Consider the following 22,036-nt stretch of genomic DNA (forward strand, 5'->3'; position numbering starts at 1 on the left):
TTCGGGAGCAGTAAATCTAATAATGCTTAAAGTGATACAATAAAAGTGAAATATTCCTTTAAATTTCGTACCTGAATTGGTGGGAGCCGACAATTCATTATAGCCGCAAGTCACTTTTTTTTCTTCAGAAATTACACTTTGTGCAGAGACAGTTCTAAGTACGGGAAACATGTGCTATTTCACATGCATACTTTACACCACCCCCCTTGGGTACGAAATTTAAAGGAATATTTCACTTTTATTGTTTCACTTTAAGCATTATTAAATTCACTGCTCCCGAAAAAACTGCAGTTTTTAAAACTTTTTTATGCATTGATACATGTCCCCTGGGGCAGGACCCGGGTCCCCAAACACTTTTTAGGACAATAACTTGCATATTAGCCTTTAAAATTAGCACTTTAGATTTCTCCCATAGACTTTAAAGCGGGAGTTCACCCATTTAAAAAAAAAAAAAAAAATCTCCCCTTAGCTTCCTGCTCGTTCGGTCTAGGGGAATCGGCTATTTATATTAAAATAGGTGCAGTACTTACCCGTTTTCGAGCTGCATCTTCTTCCGTCGCTTCCGGGTATGGGTCTTCGGGAGCCGGCGTTCCTTCTTGAGTGACAGCCTTCCGAGAGGCTTCCGACGGTCGCATCCATCGCGTCACTCGTAGCCGAAAGAAGCCGAACGTCGGTGCGGCTCTATACTGCGCCTGCGCACCGACGTTCGGCTTCTTTCGGAAAATCGTGACGCGATGGATGCGACCGTCGGAAGCCTCTCGGAAACCTGTCAATCAAGAAGGACCGCCCATTCCCGAAGCCCATACCCGGAAGCGACGGAGAGGATGCGTCTCGTAAACGGGTAAGTACTGCACATATTTTTAAATAAATTGCCGATTCCCCTAGTAATAACGAGCAGGAAGCGAAGGGGGAAAAGTGCCCTCTAAGGGTGAACCCCCGCTTTAACAGGGTGTTCCGCGGCATTTCGAATTTGCTGCGAACACCCCAAATAGTTAGTTGCTCGCCGAAGAGGCAAACAGGCAATGTTCCAGTCGAACTCATCCCTAGTCCTGACCCTCCTGCTCGCCCCCTCCCCCCTCAAAAGGCTTTCTCCACACCAGGGCAGACGCGGGTGCCCGAGGACATCTGATTATGATACAAAGTCAGGTGTCCTGAGGACATCTGATTATGATAGAAAGTCTCCAGAAATAAATATTCACAGAAAATAACCTGTTTAGCCAGCAGAAAGTTAGTACAATAGCCAATCAAAGTGACATCCATGGTTTTAACACCAACAGGCACGCCCATCGGCTCCCAAGTGAAGCTGAGAGGGTCGGGAAGCCGAGGACGTCCGGCCAGAACGAGAGCCACACCGCTGAGCATTCATTTGACAGGCGTCAAGCGGTTAAAGTGGATGTAAACCCACCACTCACCCAGTATAAACTAATGGCACAGTATTAATGTATATATACAGGCAAGCCTCTTGCCTGTATCCCTACCTTGCAAATGTCACCACCTTCAGCTGCAGTAGGACCCCTGCAAAACTCTGGAATTGGTGGGTGGGTCTGTTTGCCGGAGCTTGGTAGGTGGAGTCGTGATGTCACAAGACTCCTCGCCAACCTCTATACTCTCCTATTGTCCTATTCTTGAGTTTTGAGTAACATCCAGTCAAAACTCAGAAGGCACCACATGACTTCAGCATGACCAATCATGCTGAGGTGTGGAGCAGCCAATCCTGGCAGAACTGAAGCAGAACTGAAGAAGAAAGGTGGGGGAATGTGAAGCTGAAATCATAACACTCTCTCTGTGCTCTCATGCCATTCATGAGATAAAGAAATAAGATGTCAGTCACAGCAGTGGGGGATGTAGCAACACAAACTTATCTGTGTGTTGGTTTTTATCTTACTAAAAAAAAGACAAGAGGATTGCTCAGAGCTGGATTAACTCTTTGTGGCAAGACTGGGCACAGAAGACTTGACATCCTCTACTGTACCAGGTAGAAGTCTTCATTAAAAACATATTTTCCAGGTTTACATCCACTTTAAGGACCGGTAAAGCACACACACACACACACAACTGCCCTATCAAAGCATATCTTAACTAGAAAACAAACATGCAATATATTACATGTCTGTTCTTCAGTTTGGATACGCTTTTATAGGGTAGTTTTATGCTAAGACTTGATGGGATTAAGATTTAGTGCTTTGGGACGCAGTAAAAATCAAATCATTGTCATTTTGCTCATGTTCTTTCATACATTAAATCTCCTTGCCAAATCCCTTAAGGCATCTTTATTTGAATTATATTTTATAATTGCACATATGCAGAAAACTAAAAATCTTCATCTACACATATGGTTTGCACATGGTTACATAAAACAGATACAAAATAAGAAATTACATTATACTAATTAATACAAATGTATGCATACATACAAAATCAGAGAAGTGGCAATACATCAGGGAATGTGCTAGACACGACTGTGTCTCATTCAAGTGACATCTGGTATAGCTGGTACAAATATAAAGCAAAATCAGATGGGAAACACTGAAGATGTCCCCGCACAACTTTAACTAACTGAAAACAATAATGGATAAACCATCCCCTCTTAACTCTTAAGTACTACATCAACCGGAGCAATACTCCAGCTCAGGATCTGAAAGTCCTCGGTTTGTTCTCAGCGATTGGTAACCCAGCATTCCCCCCAGGCCTATCAGATAACAACTTTTACAACAGGGTACATTTCGACTTCAAAATTTCACTCTTTGGACCTATGATCGGTGTTTGAGCGTCCGATGGATGCATGGAGGCTTCTACAATTGACTCATTGCCTCGCCAGTTTGCTCTACCCTGGAATTTCATGCTGTCCAAATACCCCATTTAAAGATCTCTGCCTGGAGACTGGGCCCTCCTTCCATGTGGTCTTGGCTGCTTATAAGCTGCTACTCTGGCCTTGGGGTACAAGAATTGCTGGTATAAGGTCCCCACACTACAGAGAAAAATCTATCCTGAGGCAGCGAATATCTGATGGAGATGCAAAGAAGGAGAGGACATTAGCCTCCATGTTTTCTGGACCAGTATGAAACTGGAAGGTTTCTGGACCCAAGTCAGTGAGACCATCAGGCAGCTTACTGATTTTGACCTAGGTATAAACCAAGTCAATTACCTGCTGCTGATCTCCCAAAACTCAATGTTGGTCCATCTTTTGAACGCAGCCAGGGACTGTGTACCCACACTTGGAAGAAAGAATCCCCCTCTACATACTCGCTGTGGTTTACCAAAACAGAAATTAATTCCATAGAAAACATTACCGCCACATTAGGAGGCAAAGATGAGAAATTCAGACACAAATGGTTTCACTATTCGCTTTTCCCATGTTCAAGGGGGTACAGCGTTGTCCTTGCAGCGGAGGAATGAGATACCACCCTCCTCTCTTTTTTCTTTCCCCACCTCTTCTCAACCCTTTTACCCTTTTTCTTCTTGCTTTTTATACACTATTTCTCTTGGCAGCTCCCAGATGCAGGAAGCTAATTGTTTCTTGTTTGTTTTTATACACAAAATGTTCAGACAGTGTGTGAGATGCTTATCCTGGGCACTTGTGTCTTCACCGCCAATGTCAACTTCTCATCTTTCTAAATCGGTTCATACTATATGCACTATGCTGTAACAATTATGAGTTGCCCTTCTTTTTGCACTGTTGTAAGGGTGCAGCTGCACTCATTTGTTCCAATAATTCTAAATAAAGAACGGTAAATAATGAATAAACCACACAGTAATCAATTTTAACTGTCCAATCCATTAGGGAGGATGCTGTCACATCCTGTCTATAAACATTCAGATCTTTCCCTGAACTGCAGTGGTCAAAAAAAAAAATACCGTATTTGCCGGCGTATAAGACAACTCGGCATATAAGACGACCCCCTAACATGCTGCTAAAAACGGTGGTTTTGTAGTCTACTCACCGTATTAGACGACCCCCTTGTGTGGAAGTAATGAAGAAGCCGCAGCCCGCCGGGTGCTCTGTACAGCTGTATGTAGTTTTTAAAATGTGCGCCGCTCTCAGCCAATCCCTATGCTCGATCGATATCAGCTGCCATAAATGTAGCCTGCTCGGATTGGCAGAGGTCGTTACTCCAATCCGAGCAGGCTTAGCATGCTTTGTCATCACACAGTGCATCGGGATTGGCTAAGCGGCGCATATACACAATACATGCAGCCGTACAGAGCACCCGGCAGCTGATATCGATCGAGCAGCTGCTATACCCGGCGTATAAGACGACCCCCGGATTTTGGCTGTGAAATTCCGGTGTAAAAAGTCGTCTTATACGCCGGAAAATACGGTAACTGAAAAGTTAGCAAGGGCAAATCAATTTACCAGTTTACTACCGCTGCACTTGTTCAAGAGGTGGTGTAGTTCCGTTTTAAAACAGTGCTGCAGAAGACACACTTGGGCAGCCAGTGTGCTCGTGAATGACTGTGATCTGAGCTGTTATTGGACAGCTCAGATCACAGCTATGATGTGCAGAGCGAATCAGAGTGGCTCTGAAACTTGTGATCACTGTGAACCAATCACAGCCATCACAAGTGTAAACACTAGTAGTGTTTACAAACATTCAGCTAATTTACAAGGAAGTTCCCCTTTTTCCTTTGTAAAAAGGCTGAATGTTTGTAAACACTACAGCAAGGAGGATTTCAGCAAATCAAAGTTAAAGTTGGGTGTTTTGACCATCAATGAAGATAGGATCTTTTTTTTAAAGTATGGGGGGGTGAGGGCTCAAGGGTTACTAGCATTTTAAAATGTATTTTGCATACATGAATTGTTATTTGTTAATTCTATTTTATATATATTTTTTTAAAGAATACATTGGGTTCTGATATTTGGCAGTACACTTTTTAAAACACCATTGCTCTTTTGTTGTTTTTAATAAAAATTTAGGATAGGGATTTTATAGTGGAACTAACCACCATTGGTGATGTGCTTGTTTATGTTAAAGTGGGTGGCAAGGTTAAAAGAGCCATTGTTTGCCAATGAGGGTGGGATCGGTGTTAAAAAGGGTGGTAAATGAATGAATGGTAAATATAAATATTTTAAAATGTATTTTGCATACAACAATTGTTATTTGTTAATTATATTATATTATTAAATAAAATAATACATTGTGTTCTGACATTTGGCAGTACACCTTTTAAAACACCATCCCTCTTTTGTTGTTTTTTATAAAAATTTAGGATGGGGTTTTATAGTGCCACTGACCACCAATTGTTGTGTGCATATTTATATTAAAGTGGGTGGCAGGTTTAAAAGAGACACTGTTTGCCAATGAGGGTGAGATTGGTGTTGAAAAGGGTGGTAAATAATTGAAAGGTAAATATAGGCAAATGCAAATTTTGGCTATTTTCTTTCCTAAAAAACACAGCGTTTATTACTTTAAAAATATCACCACAAGAAAGCATTATCTGTCTGAAAAAAAGTATACAAAATTAATTTGAGTACACTACATGATGGAATATTTGTCAGTCAAACTCACACCAATCAAAAAAAAAAGGCCTTGTAATGAAGATGTATTGCAGGCTGGTACTCAAGGGGTTAATGTCCACCCAATGATGCATCAGAAACAATAGCTGCCATTAGGCTTGTTGATCAAAACACCATTGCTGTGTGTCACCAAATTAGACACCTGTCAGTGTAAAACACTTCAGGAAGGCTGAAATCAAAGATATGTACAAGCTTACCTGGAAGGTGCTGCGTCCACTGGGACTAGTCACATGTGTGACTGAACGCTGATCTACTAAATCCAGGGCATACAGGGCTGTGGGCCCAAAAATAAATTTCAGCCTGCAAATAACACAATAATTCAAGACATTATACTGTTTATATAGTACACACATACTTTACACTTGTATCCAATGGTTTGAAATATCATTGTTTTATATAAACTTAAAGGGGTTGTAAAGGTAAAAAATGTTTTCCCCTAACGAGTCAGGATAGACAGGAGGCCTACACAGATACCTGGCGTATCTGGAATATTTTTAAATACTCCGATGAAGGGGTAGCCCTTAGGGGCGGAAGTACCTCAACCTGAACTCCTTGATTTTGTCTGTGGTATGCTCTCCGCAGTAGTCGCGGGAGGTGACACAGAAATAACGCCCTTCCTGGTGGCGAACGTGAGGCGATGTCCGTAGTCAAAACTCCCCCCCCCCACATACCTACCCCCCCCCCCTTCCTTTCAGCTCTCCTCCATCTCCCTTTCCTTTGCCTGTATTTTCTAGGAGAGTGCTCGCTCTGTACATCTACCTCTATTTACCCTTTCTGCTCCTATTTTCTATATAAATCTGAAAAGTCAGGGGATCGGGCCCGTGGGACCACGGTGACTCGTTTGATTTTGAATAAGCGGGTTGAGACACACATGCAGATGAGAGGGAATATAAAGAGTGGGGAAGGCGGCGCCGTGAGGCGTGCAGCCATGTCCTCATAAAGATGGACGAATAGTCGACCCCTCCACTGTGATGATTAATATTACCCTGTATTGTTTGAACTGTTCGGTTTTTAAATCTGTACTGTGTACCTTGATGTTTATCCCATTTACCGTACTGATGTTTGTAATGACGCGGTGGCTCCTATGGACCCCCTTTTTCCCTGTTTATAAATAAAGAATTTAAAAAAAATAATAATAATATGTTTTCCCTAAAAAACTTCCAGGGAGAAAGCCTTGCATTACTGTGTGGAGTTACAGGGAGAAGAACAGGAAGTGAGGATTTCTCAGAAGAAATAAGGGCATTTAAAAGCAAAATGGAAGGATGAGGTAAGTGAAAGAGGACTGCACTAAGGTAAAGGAAGCTATTTAGGCAAAACATTTTTTTAACCTTTACAACCCCTTTAATGAGTAACAGGAAAAAACAAAGACACAGTTCCATAGGACGAAACGCATTGGATGGAGTTAGTGGACTGACGTCACATTCGGTCAGATCAATTATACTGACAGTGTTTCTGTGAGTTTTTTAGCTGGCTTTATATGATTACATTTTATTGTTTCAATACTTTATTAAAATGTTGATACACACAACACATTCGGAGCTCTCTTTCAATATTGTTACATGGGAGAGTACTTTTCTCTTCTATGATTCAGCAGCAGGGGAAGATTCAGAAACTGCAGGAGCCCTTGGGGGTCCTATACTTGGGGTTACTATACCTGCCAATAAATCATCTTTAAAACTGATACTATTGATCAGGGTCTATTCATACACAGAAGGGAAAGGTGGTTCTTTCATTTTCAGAACTGGAATTTTTTGGATAGATACAAAGAAAGACAAAAAAAAGAGCCAAAGAGGCATACCAATAAGGGTTACAAACAAGTCCAGTTTTTCAGAATTGTAGGCATTTGTCAAAACATTTGATGGAGGTTAGTACGATTATGAGTGGATTATCAATGCATATCAGAGAAAGACTAATAAAAGCTTTGGGTATCATACAACCAAAGTGAAAAAATATCATATGCCTTATGAGAATTTAAAAAGAATTAACAATATGTGCAGCCACAAGTAATCAGAAGTAGAAAAAATGTGAACCAACATTAATGCAATAATAGATATCAAAAATTGCCTCCATGTTGGCAGGATAAAAACCTGGGCTAAATTGCTATATAGTTCCAGAGAACACTGATCATTAATATTGTTGATATTTCAGAATGTGTATCTGGACATCTAGCCATTATGACTGTGGCGAGTGGTTAGAGGGGTTTATTTTGTAGACGGAAATATTTTATTCGACCAAATTAACAGTGGTAGATTATGCCTTTGTCTTATGCCCCGTACACACGATCCAATTTTCTGTCGGAAAAACCTTGGACGGTTTTTCCGACGGAATTCCGCTCAAGCTTGGCTTGCATACACACGGTCACACAAAAGTTCTCTGAACTTTCATCCATCAAGAACGCGGTGAAGTACAACACTACGACGAGACGATAAAATGAAGTTTAATGCTTCTGAGCATGCGGCAAATTTTTTCTGAGCATGCGCCGGAATTGCTATAGACAGATTTTCCGATAGGAATTTTTTCTGTCGGACAATTTGAGAACCAGCTCTCAATCTTTTGCTGGCGGAAATCCCGACAGCAAAAGTCCGATGGAGCATACACATGGTCGGAATTTTCGTTCAAACGCTCACATCGGACTTTTGGTGGCGGAATTTCCGATCGTGTGTAGGGGGCTTCTGCCCATTGCCCCCCGCCTCCAATTCATTTTTTTTTTTGCTGTTGTCATGATCCAACTTCCTGTTAGGCCCCGTACACACGGTCGGACAAAACCGATGAGAATGGTCCGACAGACCGTTTTCATCGGTTCACCGCTGAAGTGGCCTGATGGTCTGATGTGTGTACACACCATCAGTTCAAAATCCGATCGGGTCAGAACGCGGTGACGTAAAACACACGGCGTGCTGAAAAAAACGAAGTTCAATGCTTCCAAGCATGCATCGACTTGATTCTGAGCATGCGCGGGTTTTGAACCGATGCTTTTCTGTACTATCGGTTTGGTCCGATGGGGCAGCGGTCCATTGGTTCGGTTTTGAAGCATGTTTAGAAATTTTGGACCGAAGGAAACCAGACCGATAGCCTATACACACGGTCGGTTTGGTCCGAAGGGCCTGGTATGCTCTTGGAGGGGGAACCCATGATGTTGTTTTTTAAATTTGGCGTGAAGTTCCCCTTCAAGATCATCAGAACACAAGTCGCATGCCAAAGTCGGATCAGTCAAGATGGCAATCCAACTTGGATCCGACTTCAGTGATATTCAATGGGCTGAAGTAGGTTCAAAGTCGGACAAAAGTAGTGCAGGGAGCATTTTCACAGTCGGACCGACTTGTGTCGGCTCTCATAGGGAAACATTGATTTTCACACGTCATGCGACATGAGCTCCCAATGTCGGAGCGTTTGTCGTACCAGTGTGAGCCCGGCCTCAAGCACATAATCGCTCAGGTGTGAATGAGGCATTAGTGTCACTTGAATCCCAGTCCAGCTTGTAAAACCAGCCTATAAATCATATTATAGAAAAAGTGAGGATCAAACAGCTAGTACAGACAACACACGCTGTTCATGACTAAGCAACTAAAAAAAAAGAAAACAAAGATATTTAAATTGTGTGATGAGAAGACTTAGAACAGCCTGAGGTCTCTGAGACAACAGTTTGTATAACAAATTAATTCAAAGTACTCACCCCAGTAGATGCTCATCGGAAACTGCAAACAAACAAAAACACTGCATGAAAATCAATGTAATGTCATATTCTAAGCATCAGACATTCAGATCAGATCTGTAAATTGCAAGATCGCTTGTCAATAAGGAGGTTTTATTACATTAGAAAAAGGTTAAACTAAAAATGCATTAAAAGAACAACAAGTTTCCAAACCTAAAACCTGCCCTGCCCTATACAGCTGCGTCAAATTTAACAATCACAGCCAAGGCAAATATGTTTGCTTGCGGTTACGGCGTGTTACTTCCATTAATGTGTCACTAAACCCACATCATTTAAGCTATCAATAAATGCTGTATTACATGCTGTTCATACTCCGTCACTATGAGATTCATTTTCTGTATTCTGCAAAAAAAACTGGTAGATTCTGCTGTTCTTTATCTCCACCTTCTGTTCATGTCCCCAATTTAGCTAGGGATTTTGCAGCTGTTGTGGCAACTCTGCACATGCTCAGTTTTCACTGAGTTTCTATGCTGAGCATTTCCTCCCTATGACATCTGAGCAGCCCATGTGACTATCGAATCACATGTGGGCGTATACACAGTGCCAAATGACAGCCCACTCCCTCCCTCCGTCTCCATACCCACTAAACAGCTAAAAACACAATAAGGGTAGGATATTACATGTAGATTGATGGAGGCTTCGCCTCCCTTTTACTCTAAGACACAGGCTGGGGAAGCTCAACACAGCCTGTGACTGGCAGAAATCTGCCCACACCATATTATTTTCAAAAGATAATAAAGATTACATTTCAAATTCATATTTTATATGATGATTTAAAACAGTTTATTGATTATTTATTTTAACTCTGCATTCCAAAGGCTGTTTTTTAGTTTGAACATGTGACCAGCAGCAGAGGACTAGAGGTTCCTCCTGCTTAGGTTTCCCTGCAGACAGGCTAGGAAAGATCTGGGTAATGCGACAGCTGTATATTGATTTTTTTTTTTTTTATTAAAATATTTACAGTGCTATATACAGAAATAGAAAGGACAATGTAAATTAAACAGTGTGGGGCAGATCCACAAAAGAATTACGCCGGCGTATCTATTGATACGCCGGCGTAATTTTAAATTTCCCGCGTCGTATCTTTGTATCTTCAAAACAAGATACGACGGCATCTCGGGTCGATCCGACAGGCGTACGTCTTAGTACGCCATCGGATCTAAGATGCAATTTTTCGGCGGCTGCTAGGTGGCGTTTCCGCCGAATTCCACGTCGAGTGTGCAAATTAGCTAGTTACGGCGATCCACGAACGTACGTCCAGCCTGCGCATTTTTTTACGTCGTTTGCGTTCGGCTTTTTCCAGGGGTATAGTTAAAGCTACCGTTATGAGGCGTAGTCAATGTTAAGTATGGCCGTCGTTCCCGTGTAGAAATTTGAAATGTTTACGTTGTTTGCGTAAGTCATTCGCGAATAGGGATTTGCGTAGAATGACGTCACCGTCGGAAGCATTGGCTTGTTCCGGGTTAATTTCGAGCATGTGCACTGGGATACCTCCACGGACGGCGCATGCGCAGTTAAAAAAAAAACGTTGTTTACTTTGGGTCACGACGTATTAACATAAAACAGGCCCCCATCACAGAGATTTGAATGGTGCGGTATTACGCCGCCAAAGATACACTACGCCGCTGTAACTTACGGCGCAAATTCTTTGAGGATTTGGAAAAAAAATAAGTTACGGCGGCGTAGTGTATGTTAGATACGTTGCGCCCGGCGGATTCTTGCGCGAAGGTACGTGGATCTGCCCCTGTGAGTTTAGCATCACTTTAAGGGTGCTCAAGGCCAGACACAGGTCAGAACCGGACAGAGGAATGTCCAAAATATAAGAGTGATAAGAATATACCCTAGCACATGCAAAGTAAGCTTTCCAAGTGCTATGGTAAATTTAATTAGGTACAAGCATGAAAACAGTTCTTGAACAATAATAGAACAAACTATTTTCGTTTAATCGGTATTCGCCCGTCAAAAAATCGAGTGACCAAGACCGTGCAAGCTCCGAAACAAAAGAATACATTACATCATCGTGGGAAGTTTTATTCTGTCTTATGAGAATTTTCGTAACTCTAGTAACCTATTCGTTTTCGATATGAGACTAGAATGCAAGAGAAAAAAAAAGGATGATCCTTGGTCCAATATTCTCATCCTGTGTACTAGGCATAAAGCACCTTATGTCCGTCAAATCTGTAAAACAGATGCCTGATGCTGAAAAGCCCACAAAGCACTGATAGATCTGGTCCTTCAGACCGTAGGCTCGGATGATGACCTGCCTAATCACCTGGTAATGGTGAACCGAAAGCCATAATGTCCCTTACAGGGACTTTCAAGAATGACAAAGATAGAATTCAATTATACCTCAGACAGGAGGCTCATATCTTATGCATTATCTTTCTTTAATAATGCCCATAGCAGAAATACAGTAAACATTTATTGTAACTTAAAAGAAAAAATTCAAAGAACTACCCTTCCCAGCAGTCCCTGGGCCAGCGTAGCCCCTCCCAGACCGTAATCTATATAAGGGACTGTCTGAGGTAACCTATTTCTCTTTCTTCATGCGACCTTTTCTTTTATAACAGGGGTTCCACTTGCCTTGATCTAGGCCTTGGGACTAGATATACATTTCGATCATCCGGAGGACTCTGGGTTAGTTGGTGATCAACGACAAGTTAACCTCATGAAGGCGTTCGTCTGAGATGACCAACTACCTGGTGGACTCGTTTGAGTCCGGGAGGTCCTATAGCTCCCCTGCGCCTTCCGCGCTGCGAACTCGGACTACCGCTCCCTTGTAGACTTACTACCGGTGGGATAACACCCATGGTGTACCGACTTAGTAAGCGTTAAGTTTCAACGCCCATCACACCCAGGGTATCAACGCTCTTGGGAGGTGATCAGTGGTCCTGACCACGCGCCAGGACTGGGGGGACAATCTCACTCTGTCGGAGGTTATTGTCGTTTGAGCTACTGCCCCCTCGTGTCTGATTCCGTCAGACGCATATCGGGTGTCACGACGTTGGCCATTCCAGGCGTCGGATCCCGCCTCGGAGAGTCGGGGTTTTTCCGTCATGCGTAGGACAGCGGCGGGACTTCATCGGTTTTTTCTACCCGTTCTTCCCCGCACATCGTACCCCGTTGTCTACGGATTTCTTAGTCCTTCACGGTCCCACTGCGATCTTCGCATCTCTTCCTACTCCTCATTCCTACGCTAAACCTCAGTTTCCGGTTTCCTCAGCTACGCTAGCCAGAGGGGTACGATCAATCATGGAAATGGCAGGGTCTTACGTAACCCCGTTGGGCGCCCACCCCTCCAGTGGAGCGGTGGCTCCTAGGTCATCACCCCGGGCGGCTCCCTATAGGATTTACGGCTAGCGGCGGACTGGTAACCACGATTGCTTTCCGCCAATTCTGCTTGGATCGGAGGAACACATATCTATATCAATTTTGTAGTTGTTTCATTTGTTATCATCTATATATGCATTGTTATAGCTTTGAACTTGCATAAGATATGAGCCTCCTGTCTGAGGTATAATTCGAGATTTTCCTAGCTTGTGACGGAAAATATTGATTATATGAAGACAGGAGGCGAGTATCTTCCCTCCCGACCCAACCCTGTCACGAGGTTGTCTCTCTCTCGTTCTAGACTGTTGAACCACACACCCTGCAAGTCGGAGGCTGGTACGCCCCGGGAGTTCGTTTTCACTAACCCCGTCGGGATTGCTGTTCCGTTTCGATCCATGGATTTAGTTCACCGCAGATGGAGGCTCCTACTACGTTCCAGATCCGGAGTCGGGATGCCGTTGACTGAATCCGTTGGTCCATGTTCCTGAAGACGACTGACCGGTCGGCTCCGAATGGTTTTGGTTTTCCTATAGTCCCCGTTGGGATGAAGTTGGTCTGGATGAAGTTGGTCCGTGTTGGCCTTGTCCTTTCGTTTCCTCCAGATTCAGATGTTGTGTTCCGGTCGGAAGGTTCCCGGCAGCCGCGGAGATGTCTAATTGGACTTTTGGTTCCTGTTTACACTAATTCGCATGAAGAAAGAGGAATAGGTTACCTCAGACAGTCCCTTATATAGATTACGGTCTGGGAGGGGCTACGCTGGCCCAGGGACTGCTGGGAAGGGTAGTTCTTTGAATTTTTTCTTTTAAGTTACAATAAATGTTTACTGTATTTCTGCTATGGGCATTATTAAAGAAAGATAATGCATAAGATACTCGCCTCCTGTCTTCATATAATCAATATTTTCCGTCACAAGCTAGGAAAATCTCGAATTGTCTAAAAGAGGCAACAGGTTAGCAAAGAAAATAACATATGGAACACAAAAGGTTTGCTTTCCCCCGGAGCAGAGAAAGAAGACATCTGTACCCCTGAGGACACTAGCAAAAAAATGAGGATTGCTGGGAGTGGGAGGGGCTGTGCTTTGTTTGCTAGTGTCCAATCACCTAGCTGCATGTAACACAAAAGCCTAAGACTAAGATCCTGTAAATGAAGAGAAACAAGCCAAGGGTACTGCATCTATGGATGAGCTGCATTGTCACCCTAGGCTGCTCAATCCTTATTTGGACTACTGAACTTCTCTTACTCTCCCCATTTCCAAAACATATGGAGAGGTGGTCTACTCAGGTTCTACTCCTATTCAGGGCTCTGTTAGACCCCTTTCACACTGAGGAGTTTTCCAGGCGGCACAGTGCTAAAAATAGCACTGCTATACCGCCTGAAAAACTCCTGCCCAGCAACCTCAATGTGAAAGCCGGAGGGCTTTCACACTGAGGCGATGCGCTGGCAGGAGAGAAAAAAATCTCCTGCTAGCAGCATCTTTGGAGCGGCATACCGCTCCTTCCCATTTAAAACAATGGGAAACCGCGGCAATACCGCCCGCAATGCGCCTCTGCAGAGGTGCATTGTGGGCAGTATTAACCCTTTATCGGCCGCTAGCAGGGGTTAATACCGCACCGCTAGTGGCCGAATCCCGCAGCAAATCGACGCTATAGTGCCGCTATTTTTAGCATAGCTATACCGCCACCGCGGCTCCCGCCCCAGTGTGAAAGGGGCCTTAGAGAGATTTTCCCTTACTTCTATTTAGCAGACAGGAAGTGCGGGGAAATCTGCAACAGGGGTAAGAGATAATACAATGTTGACAGGAGTTCTAGCCTTCCGCTACGTAAAGGCCAACTCCAGGATAATAGCAATCTCCTCCCACCCGTCTCTAACTAACCATTGGTATGAAAAAACTATTCAAATGCCATTTTTACCTATAGCAGAACTAAACTGAAAGAAATATCTCATCCAACGTAAAGTGCCCCCATCCCGTGAGTTTACATGCAGAAGCAAACTCATGTTACGTCACGCCCACATATGTAAAAAGTGTTCAATCCCCACATGTGAGGTATCGCCACAAACGTTAGAGTGTCTTTTGACCTAAATGGCATTTTAGTTTTAGTCCCATTGTAGTCTTTAGACTAAAATGCCATTTTAATTTTAGTCATATTTTATTAATCCCAATTGTTTTAGTCGTATTTTAGTCAACTAAAACGGTATTTAGTTAGTCGACTAAAATGTTTTAGTCAACAAAATTAACACTGATAACATGTTAAGTATCTATTTATTCGTGTAACACCATCTTTCACATTATACAAAAAATGCTGCGCAAATACCATGTGACTAAAACAGTTGCAATGACCGCCATTTTATTCCCTAGGGTCTCTACTAAAAAACATATATAATGTTTGGGGATTCCGAGTATTTTTCTAGCAAAAAAAATATGATTTTTACAAGTAGGAACAGAGTGCCAGAATTGGTCCGGATGACAAGTGGTTAAGATTTTACTGCATTAGAGGCGGAGTACTCTCAAAGTTTTAAGCACACCGGATTTCTGGCCAGAACAACAGCTATTTGCTTTGTACCTATAATATAATAAAACGCATTCTATGGCAGGGCTCGACAAAATCCGGGGGAGCCCGGTCGCAATTGCGACAAGAAATTGTGACCTGGCGCCCGCCGGTAATTAAGGCCGTGGCTTTGCGGCCTACAAGGCCGCAAAGCCGCGGCCTCAATTACCGGCCGTCGTGGGCCCGCCGCGATCGCGCGGCGGAGGAGGTGGGGGCGCACAGAGAATCCTGTGCCTCCGTGCGCCCCTGCCGCGCGCCCGCAAAGGCTGGTAATTGAGGCCGCGACTTTGCAGCCTTGTGAAGGCCCAGGCTTCATTCTGTGACCTGGCGCCATCTGGTGGTGGCCGTTGGCATTACAAGTAAAACAGCCGTTTTAATGTGTTTTTTCACTGTTTTCACTGCCATCTCCTTCCCTCTAATTAGAACCCCCAAACATTATATATTTTTTTTTATTCTAACACCCTAGAGAATAAAATGGCGATCGTTGCAATACTTTCTATCACAACGTATTTGCGCAGCGGTCTTACAAGCGCACTTTTTTGGGGAAAAAATTATTAAAAAATAAGACAACAGTAAAGCTATCCCAATTTTTTTTATAGTGTAAAAGATAATATTACGCCAAGTAAATTGATACCCAACATGTCACGCTTCAAAATTGTGTCCGCTCGTGGAATACCGACAAACTTTTACACTTTAAAATCTCCATAGGCGACGTTTAAAAAAATTCTATAGGTTGCATGTTTTGAGTTACAGAGGGGGTCTAGGGCTAGAATTATTGCTCTCACTCTAACGATCGCGGTGATACCTCACATGTGTGGTTTGAATACCGTTTACATATGTGGCCGCTACTCGCGTATGTTTTCGCTACTGCGCGCGAGCTCGGCGGGACGGGGGTGCGTTTTTCTGGCTCCTAACTTTTTTAGCTGGCTCCTAGATTCCAAGCAAATTTGTCAAACCCTGGTCTATGGTATATACAGTATATCAGACCAAAAGGAAGCAAATAAGAGAAGTTGGTAGCTACGGTTATACACACTTTAATGCTTTGGGATAAATGTCTACATCTCTAGAGGAAAGGACTGAGAAGTTTCTCCCAGCACATTATGCTTAATAATATTAAATAGATTTTTTATGTTGAAGAATAGATGATAATTTATAGCCTTATCCATTCTGCAGATGAGCTTTACAGGGACTTGTAAACAAACAACAGAAATGTCCATTATGCCTCTTTATTTTCATATAAGCACCCAGAAAGGACGCGCTGCCAGTACTGGCAATCCTGCCCTTTTGTTAAATGAAATCGCTCAGACATTAAGGAAAGCAGATTAGGCAGTCCGTAACGCTTTCGTCTGTCTAGCTGAAGACTTTGACGCTTTAATAAAAATACAAATTATATGCAAATAGCTATAAATATAACACAGAAAAGCGCTGGATGTTGACACAGTGCTCCTTAATGGCATTTCCTACACCATGCAAACACACACATAATCCACGTGCCCTCCGCCGGATAATAATCTATAGTGGCTCGCTATTGTTCACACACAACTATTTCCATAACAGCCTGTCTAGAAGAAAAATAAAGATGAACATTGCTGGGCTTTCCTTCTAATTAGAAAGCAATGATTATCTATATGTGCTGACTCTATGCGCGGACACACACCTAGCAGCACGGATGTTAACACTCTTTATTTTTCATCAATCTCGCCCACACAATGTTAGCTTGTTGGACATGACTAGCACAACAAGAGATCTTAAAAGGGCAGAACACTGTTGTGACAATTTTTTTTTTAATAACTTAAAGCGGTATTAAACCCAACGTCAAAAAATATACTGTATTATATTGCAGTTTACCAATTCTTAGGAGTGGTGGCTGCACTTGTTTTTTTTGTTGTTGTTTTTTTTTTATCGCTTTTCTTTATTTTCACCTGGTGATCCTGTTAGGCCCCGTACTCACGACCAAACATGTCTGCTGAAACTGGTCCGCGGACCAGTTTCAGCAGACATGTTTGGCCGTGTGTAGGCACGAGCGGACCATTTTCGGGCGGATCGGACAGGTTTCCAGCGGACAACTGTTTCCTGGACTTGCTTTAAAACAGTCCGCTGGAAACCTGTCCGCCCGGACATGTACGGTCGTCTGTACAGACCTACCGTACATGTCCGGCCGTCCGCCATCCCTCGCATGCGCCGAATGACTTTGACGCATGCGTGGAAGCATTTTAAAGGCAGGCCGCCCACGTCGCCGCGTCATTGTCGCGGCGACACCGCGGACACGCCCCGCGTATTGTTTACGCGCGGACCTCTGTTCGATGGTATGTACAGCCATCGAACAGAAGTCCCCAGGCAGACATGTCCGATGAAAACGGTTCGCGGACCGGTTTCATCGGACATGTCTGCTCGTGAGTACAAGGCCTTAGAGGTTTGAGACAAACCATTATCCCTGAGAGCTGTGTACAACGCTCAGCTTATGTAAAACCTTTATCACAAAAAATATGCCATAACTGCTTAAAGTGTCATTAACCGCTCGCTGACCGCCCGCCGCAGTTTTACTGCGGCAGGTTGGCTTGGTTGCGCGAAATCGCATTATATAACGTGATTTCGCTTTGTGGCCAATTTGTGGCCCCGATGCCCATGCGATTGCCTGACTGGCGCGGTGACAGCCGGGCACACACGATCGCTCGTGACACAGCTCCTGGTTCTTTCAGGGGGAGAAATGACTGATCATATGTTCATACAAAGTATGAACAGCGATCTGTCATTTCCCCTAGTCAGTCCCACCCCCCCTTTAGTTAGAACACACCTACAGTACCTGTCACCGAGAATGTGTTTCCAGCACGACGGCATCGCGCTGATTCTCGGTGACATGGTGCCGACATCTCGCACTCGCTGGAATAGAAAAAGCACATTCCAGCGAGCGCGTAATAAAAGCGATGGGGATCCGACTTGGATTCCCGCCAATTCTAGCCGCGGCGTTTGGTATGAATCATGAGGGGGAACTCCACGCCAAATTTTAAATAAAAAAACTATATGGGTTCCCCCCCAGAGGGATACCAGGCTCTTAGGTCTGCTATGGATTGTAAGGAGACAATCCATACCAGACCCGTATCCAAGCATGCCGCCCGGCCGGTCAGGAAAGGAGTGGGGACGAAGCTTCCTGACGACGCAATAAAATTTGCGAAATGGGTAGAGGCTGCTGAGACCTATAGGATACCACACCGGTCGTAAGAAAGGACCAGGGGGAACAAGGAGTGTTTTTTCCTTATACACGTTTGCATACACGGCTGGAGAAGCTTGGTGCCGGCAAATAGGCACACCAAAATGTGAGTGCAATACTTGTCTTGTATTTTAAATTGAATAAACATTTTTTTACCTAATACACTATGTTGGGAACCCTTTCTCTGTGAGCTTTTATAGAGAAAGAGACGCAGTACCCAAATATCTAAGATACTTAACAACCGTGGTGATACGAAATAGGATTGGTTATCCTGGGAATGAACCAAAGGCATTCATTGAATGGGATCTGGTGAGTGGCCATTTTGTACGGTGATGGGAAGAGCACAGAAGTGGTGAAATCACGTGGCATTTGAATATTTCACAGAAGGAATATTGATTAAGAGCACCTAGTTACTATATTGGGACTTATTTTTTTTTTCTTTCCTTTTTTTCAGCAAAGGGAAGAGGTTCCACGCAGGAACATGTAAAAAAGAGAAGGATGAGACAGAGGTCCACGCAGGAACACCCTTGTACACATATATTTATATTTTCCTCACCACACCAATTTTGGTCTGGTGATACCATAATATACACCTGTTTGTCTTTTACATTTGTGTTATAAAGAAATTGATTATTTTGAATGTTTGGTAGGGGGCAAATAGCCTGTTTTTTGGATACATTAATACACGCACGTATTGATGGGTGTTCTATATGCACATATTTATATATTTTTAGAAGAACAAAGAAAATGTATACTTTACTTAGGGGATAGATATTCTGTTTTGCGGTGGAAGTATACAATTTAACTTTGATAGGTGTTAAGTAATTGTGAGTATATCACATAGGATTAAATATTCACGGCAGCGCAATCCATATTTTTCACTGTTTATTTTGGGTAAATCACTACAGAGTGAGTTACACTTTTTTTGATTGCAGCAAACCACTCTACACAGAGTAAACAAAGTTTTGTTTCCATTTGCGCCAGTAACATCTTCAATATAATATACGCTTATTGCGTTTTTTTTTTATCAGAAATATGTAGAAGAATACATATTGGCCTAAACTGAGGGAAAAAATGTATTATAGCAAAAAGTAAAAAATATAAAAAAAATTGCAAAATTGGCACTCTACTTTTGTTTATAGCACAAAAAATAAAAACTGCAGAGGTGATCAAATACCACCAAAAGAAAGCTCTATTTGTGGGAAAAAAGGACGTAAATTTTGTTTGGGAGCCACGTCGCATGTCCGCGCAATTGTCAGTTAAAGCGACGCAGTGCCGAATCGCAAAAAGTGGCCTGGTCTTCGGCCAGCCAAATAGTCCGGGGGTGAAGTGGTTAAACCCACATCATAATAAACTATCAATAAATGATGTATCACATGCGGTTTATATTCACTTAGTCACTATGAGATTCATTTCTGCAAAAAAAATTGGTTGCTTCTGCTGCTCTCTATCTCCACCTTCTGTTCATGTCTCCAATTAAAATTTTTTTTTTTTAATTCATTAAATTGTATTTTGTCCCAAAAAATTGCGTTTAAAAAACCGCTGCGCAAATACCATGTGACATAAAATATTGCAACAACCGCCATTTTATTCTCTAGGATCTATGCTAAAAAAAATTATTATACTGTTTGGGGGTTCCAATTGACTTTCTAGCAGAAAATACATTTTTTTCTGCCGAATTTTTTTTTTTTTTTAAAGTCAGCAGCTACAAATCTCACAGCTGCTTACTTTTAATATTAGGACACTTACCTGTGCAGGGCGCCCGCGATGTCAGCACCCGAAGCCGATCCGTCCCTCGGCTCTCGGGTGCTGCCGCCGCCATCTTCGGTAAGGGAATCAGGAAGTGAAGCCTTAATGCGTTTTATTAATGGTTCCTTACTGCGCATGCGCAAGTTGCGCTGCGCTATCTCACCGGTCTCTGCTGTCTTCTGGGACCTGTGTGTCTCCCAGAAGATAGCAGGGGGGAGGAGCCGGACATGGCGTAGATCGCCGCGGACACAGCGGCGATCTATGCCCAGAAGTGGGAGCAAATACCTGTATTAGACAGGTATCTGCTCCCCCCTGAAAGGTGCCAAATGTGACACCGGAGGGGAGGAGGATTTCGAAAAGCGCAAGTTCCATTTTTGGGTGGAACTCCGCTTTAAATGGTTGAACTTAGATCTTTTACACAGTTTATTCCTTTCATAAGTAGAAACATTGTATCTTTAATCTTTTATCTTTAATCAGCAATGTTCTCAGACTTGGCAGGCTGCCCAGATAGGAGAAACTCAAGTCCCTCCCACAGGGAGACTTTAGGCTACTTGCATTGACTTCCATTACAGAAGTCATTTGCAAGTCGTGCTGTGTCGCCCTGCAAGTCGGATCGTCCCTGTGTGAACCAACTAGTGCATAACTTAATCGGCCTAATTGGCAGCACAATCGGTCAATGACGATTAATGAAAAAATGCCAAAAGTCGGCGGATATATCGGTCAAACTCTAATTTCCTCCTTATCACATCTGAGCAGCCCATATTACAATAGAGTCACACATGTGGCTGTATACCCAGTGTTAAATGACAGCCCACTCCCTCCCTCTTTTCTCCTCCATGGCCATGAACCAGCTAAAAACAATGGGGGTCAGGGCCGGCCCTATGATGGGACCGGGTGGTACCATGGTACCAAGCGTCACTTTTAGGGGGGCGGCAAACCGCCGCCCGTCAGCCAGCTTGTTCCGCCGCTCCGCTCTGTGAGGAGCAGTCAGGCACCAGTACCTGCGAGGAGCCCGACGCCACTGCCGTTAGTGTTGGCGGGCGGGAACACTCGCAGCCCCGAGGAAAGCATTTAGGCGCCGTGGCCTGAGAGGAGCCCGGCGCCGCTGCCACTAGTGGTGGCGGGTGGGCAGAACACTCGCAGTCTGGGGGGAGGGGGCAGTCAGCGAGTGAGGCGCCGCTGCCTGTGAGACATAACACTGTGTGTGGCCGCATGCTGTGGCATTCTGGGAATCGTAGTCCACGGAGCGCCCTGCAATTGGCTCTTCTGAGCTGATCATGTGTGGATGTGGCCAGGCGGGGCTGGTCTTTGGTGGAGATCGTGACCACGTCCCGCCTCTCTGCCTGGTGCACTGTGGATTTTCCGAGGTCTCTCTCATCTACCCCCTCTGTCAGCCCCGCCCCCTTGGTCAGCATCCCCTCTGTCAGCACAACCTTCTCTGTCAGCCCACCCCCCCTGTTAGCTGCCCCTCTGTCAGCCGCCCCTCTGTCAGCCGCCCCCTCTGTCAGCCGCCCCCTCTGTCAGCCCACCCCCCTCTGTTAGCCTCCCTCTCTGTTGCCCTCTGTCAGCCTACCCCTTCTCTGTCAGCCCACCCCCCTCTGTTAGCCCACCCCTCTCTGTCCCCCCCCTCCCTCTGTCAGCCCCCCTGTCAGCCCACCCCTTCTCAGTCAGCCCACCCCTGTCAGTCCTCCCTCTGTCAGCCCCCCTCTCTGTCAGCCTACCCCTTCTCTGTCGGCCCACCCCTCTCTGTCAGCCCCCCTCTCTGTCCCCCCTCTCCCTCTGTCAGCCCACCCTCTGTCAGCCCCCTTCTCTGTCAGCCCACCCCTTCTCTGTCAGCCCACCCCCTGTCAGTCCCCCTTCTGTCAGCCCCCCTCTCTGTCACCCTTTGTTAGCCCACCCCTTTCTGTCAGCCCACCCTCTGTCAGCCCCCCTGTCAGCCCACCCCTTCTCAGTCAGCCCACCCGTCAGTCCTCCCT

The 22,036-nt window shown here is 44.3% G+C and overlaps 1 protein-coding gene across 1 annotated transcript in view; it reads right to left on the bottom strand.

Annotated features, from left to right (window-relative positions):
* ZSWIM7 (zinc finger SWIM-type containing 7) overlaps nucleotides 1-22,036 on the bottom strand; it is a 172,126-nt gene that overhangs the window by 113,587 nt on the left and 36,503 nt on the right. Inside the window, exons 3-4 of the mRNA XM_040338602.1 lie at nucleotides 9,189-9,210; nucleotides 5,713-5,815 (exon numbers count right to left, since the gene is read on the bottom strand). Of these exons, the coding sequence (XP_040194536.1) occupies nucleotides 5,713-5,815; nucleotides 9,189-9,210 (125 nt within the window). The remainder of the gene's footprint in view (nucleotides 1-5,712; nucleotides 5,816-9,188; nucleotides 9,211-22,036) is intronic.

The sequence above is a fragment of the Rana temporaria genome, chromosome 2, assembly GCF_905171775.1.
Source record: "Rana temporaria chromosome 2, aRanTem1.1, whole genome shotgun sequence".
In the NCBI taxonomy this organism is placed as follows: domain Eukaryota; kingdom Metazoa; phylum Chordata; class Amphibia; order Anura; family Ranidae; genus Rana; species Rana temporaria.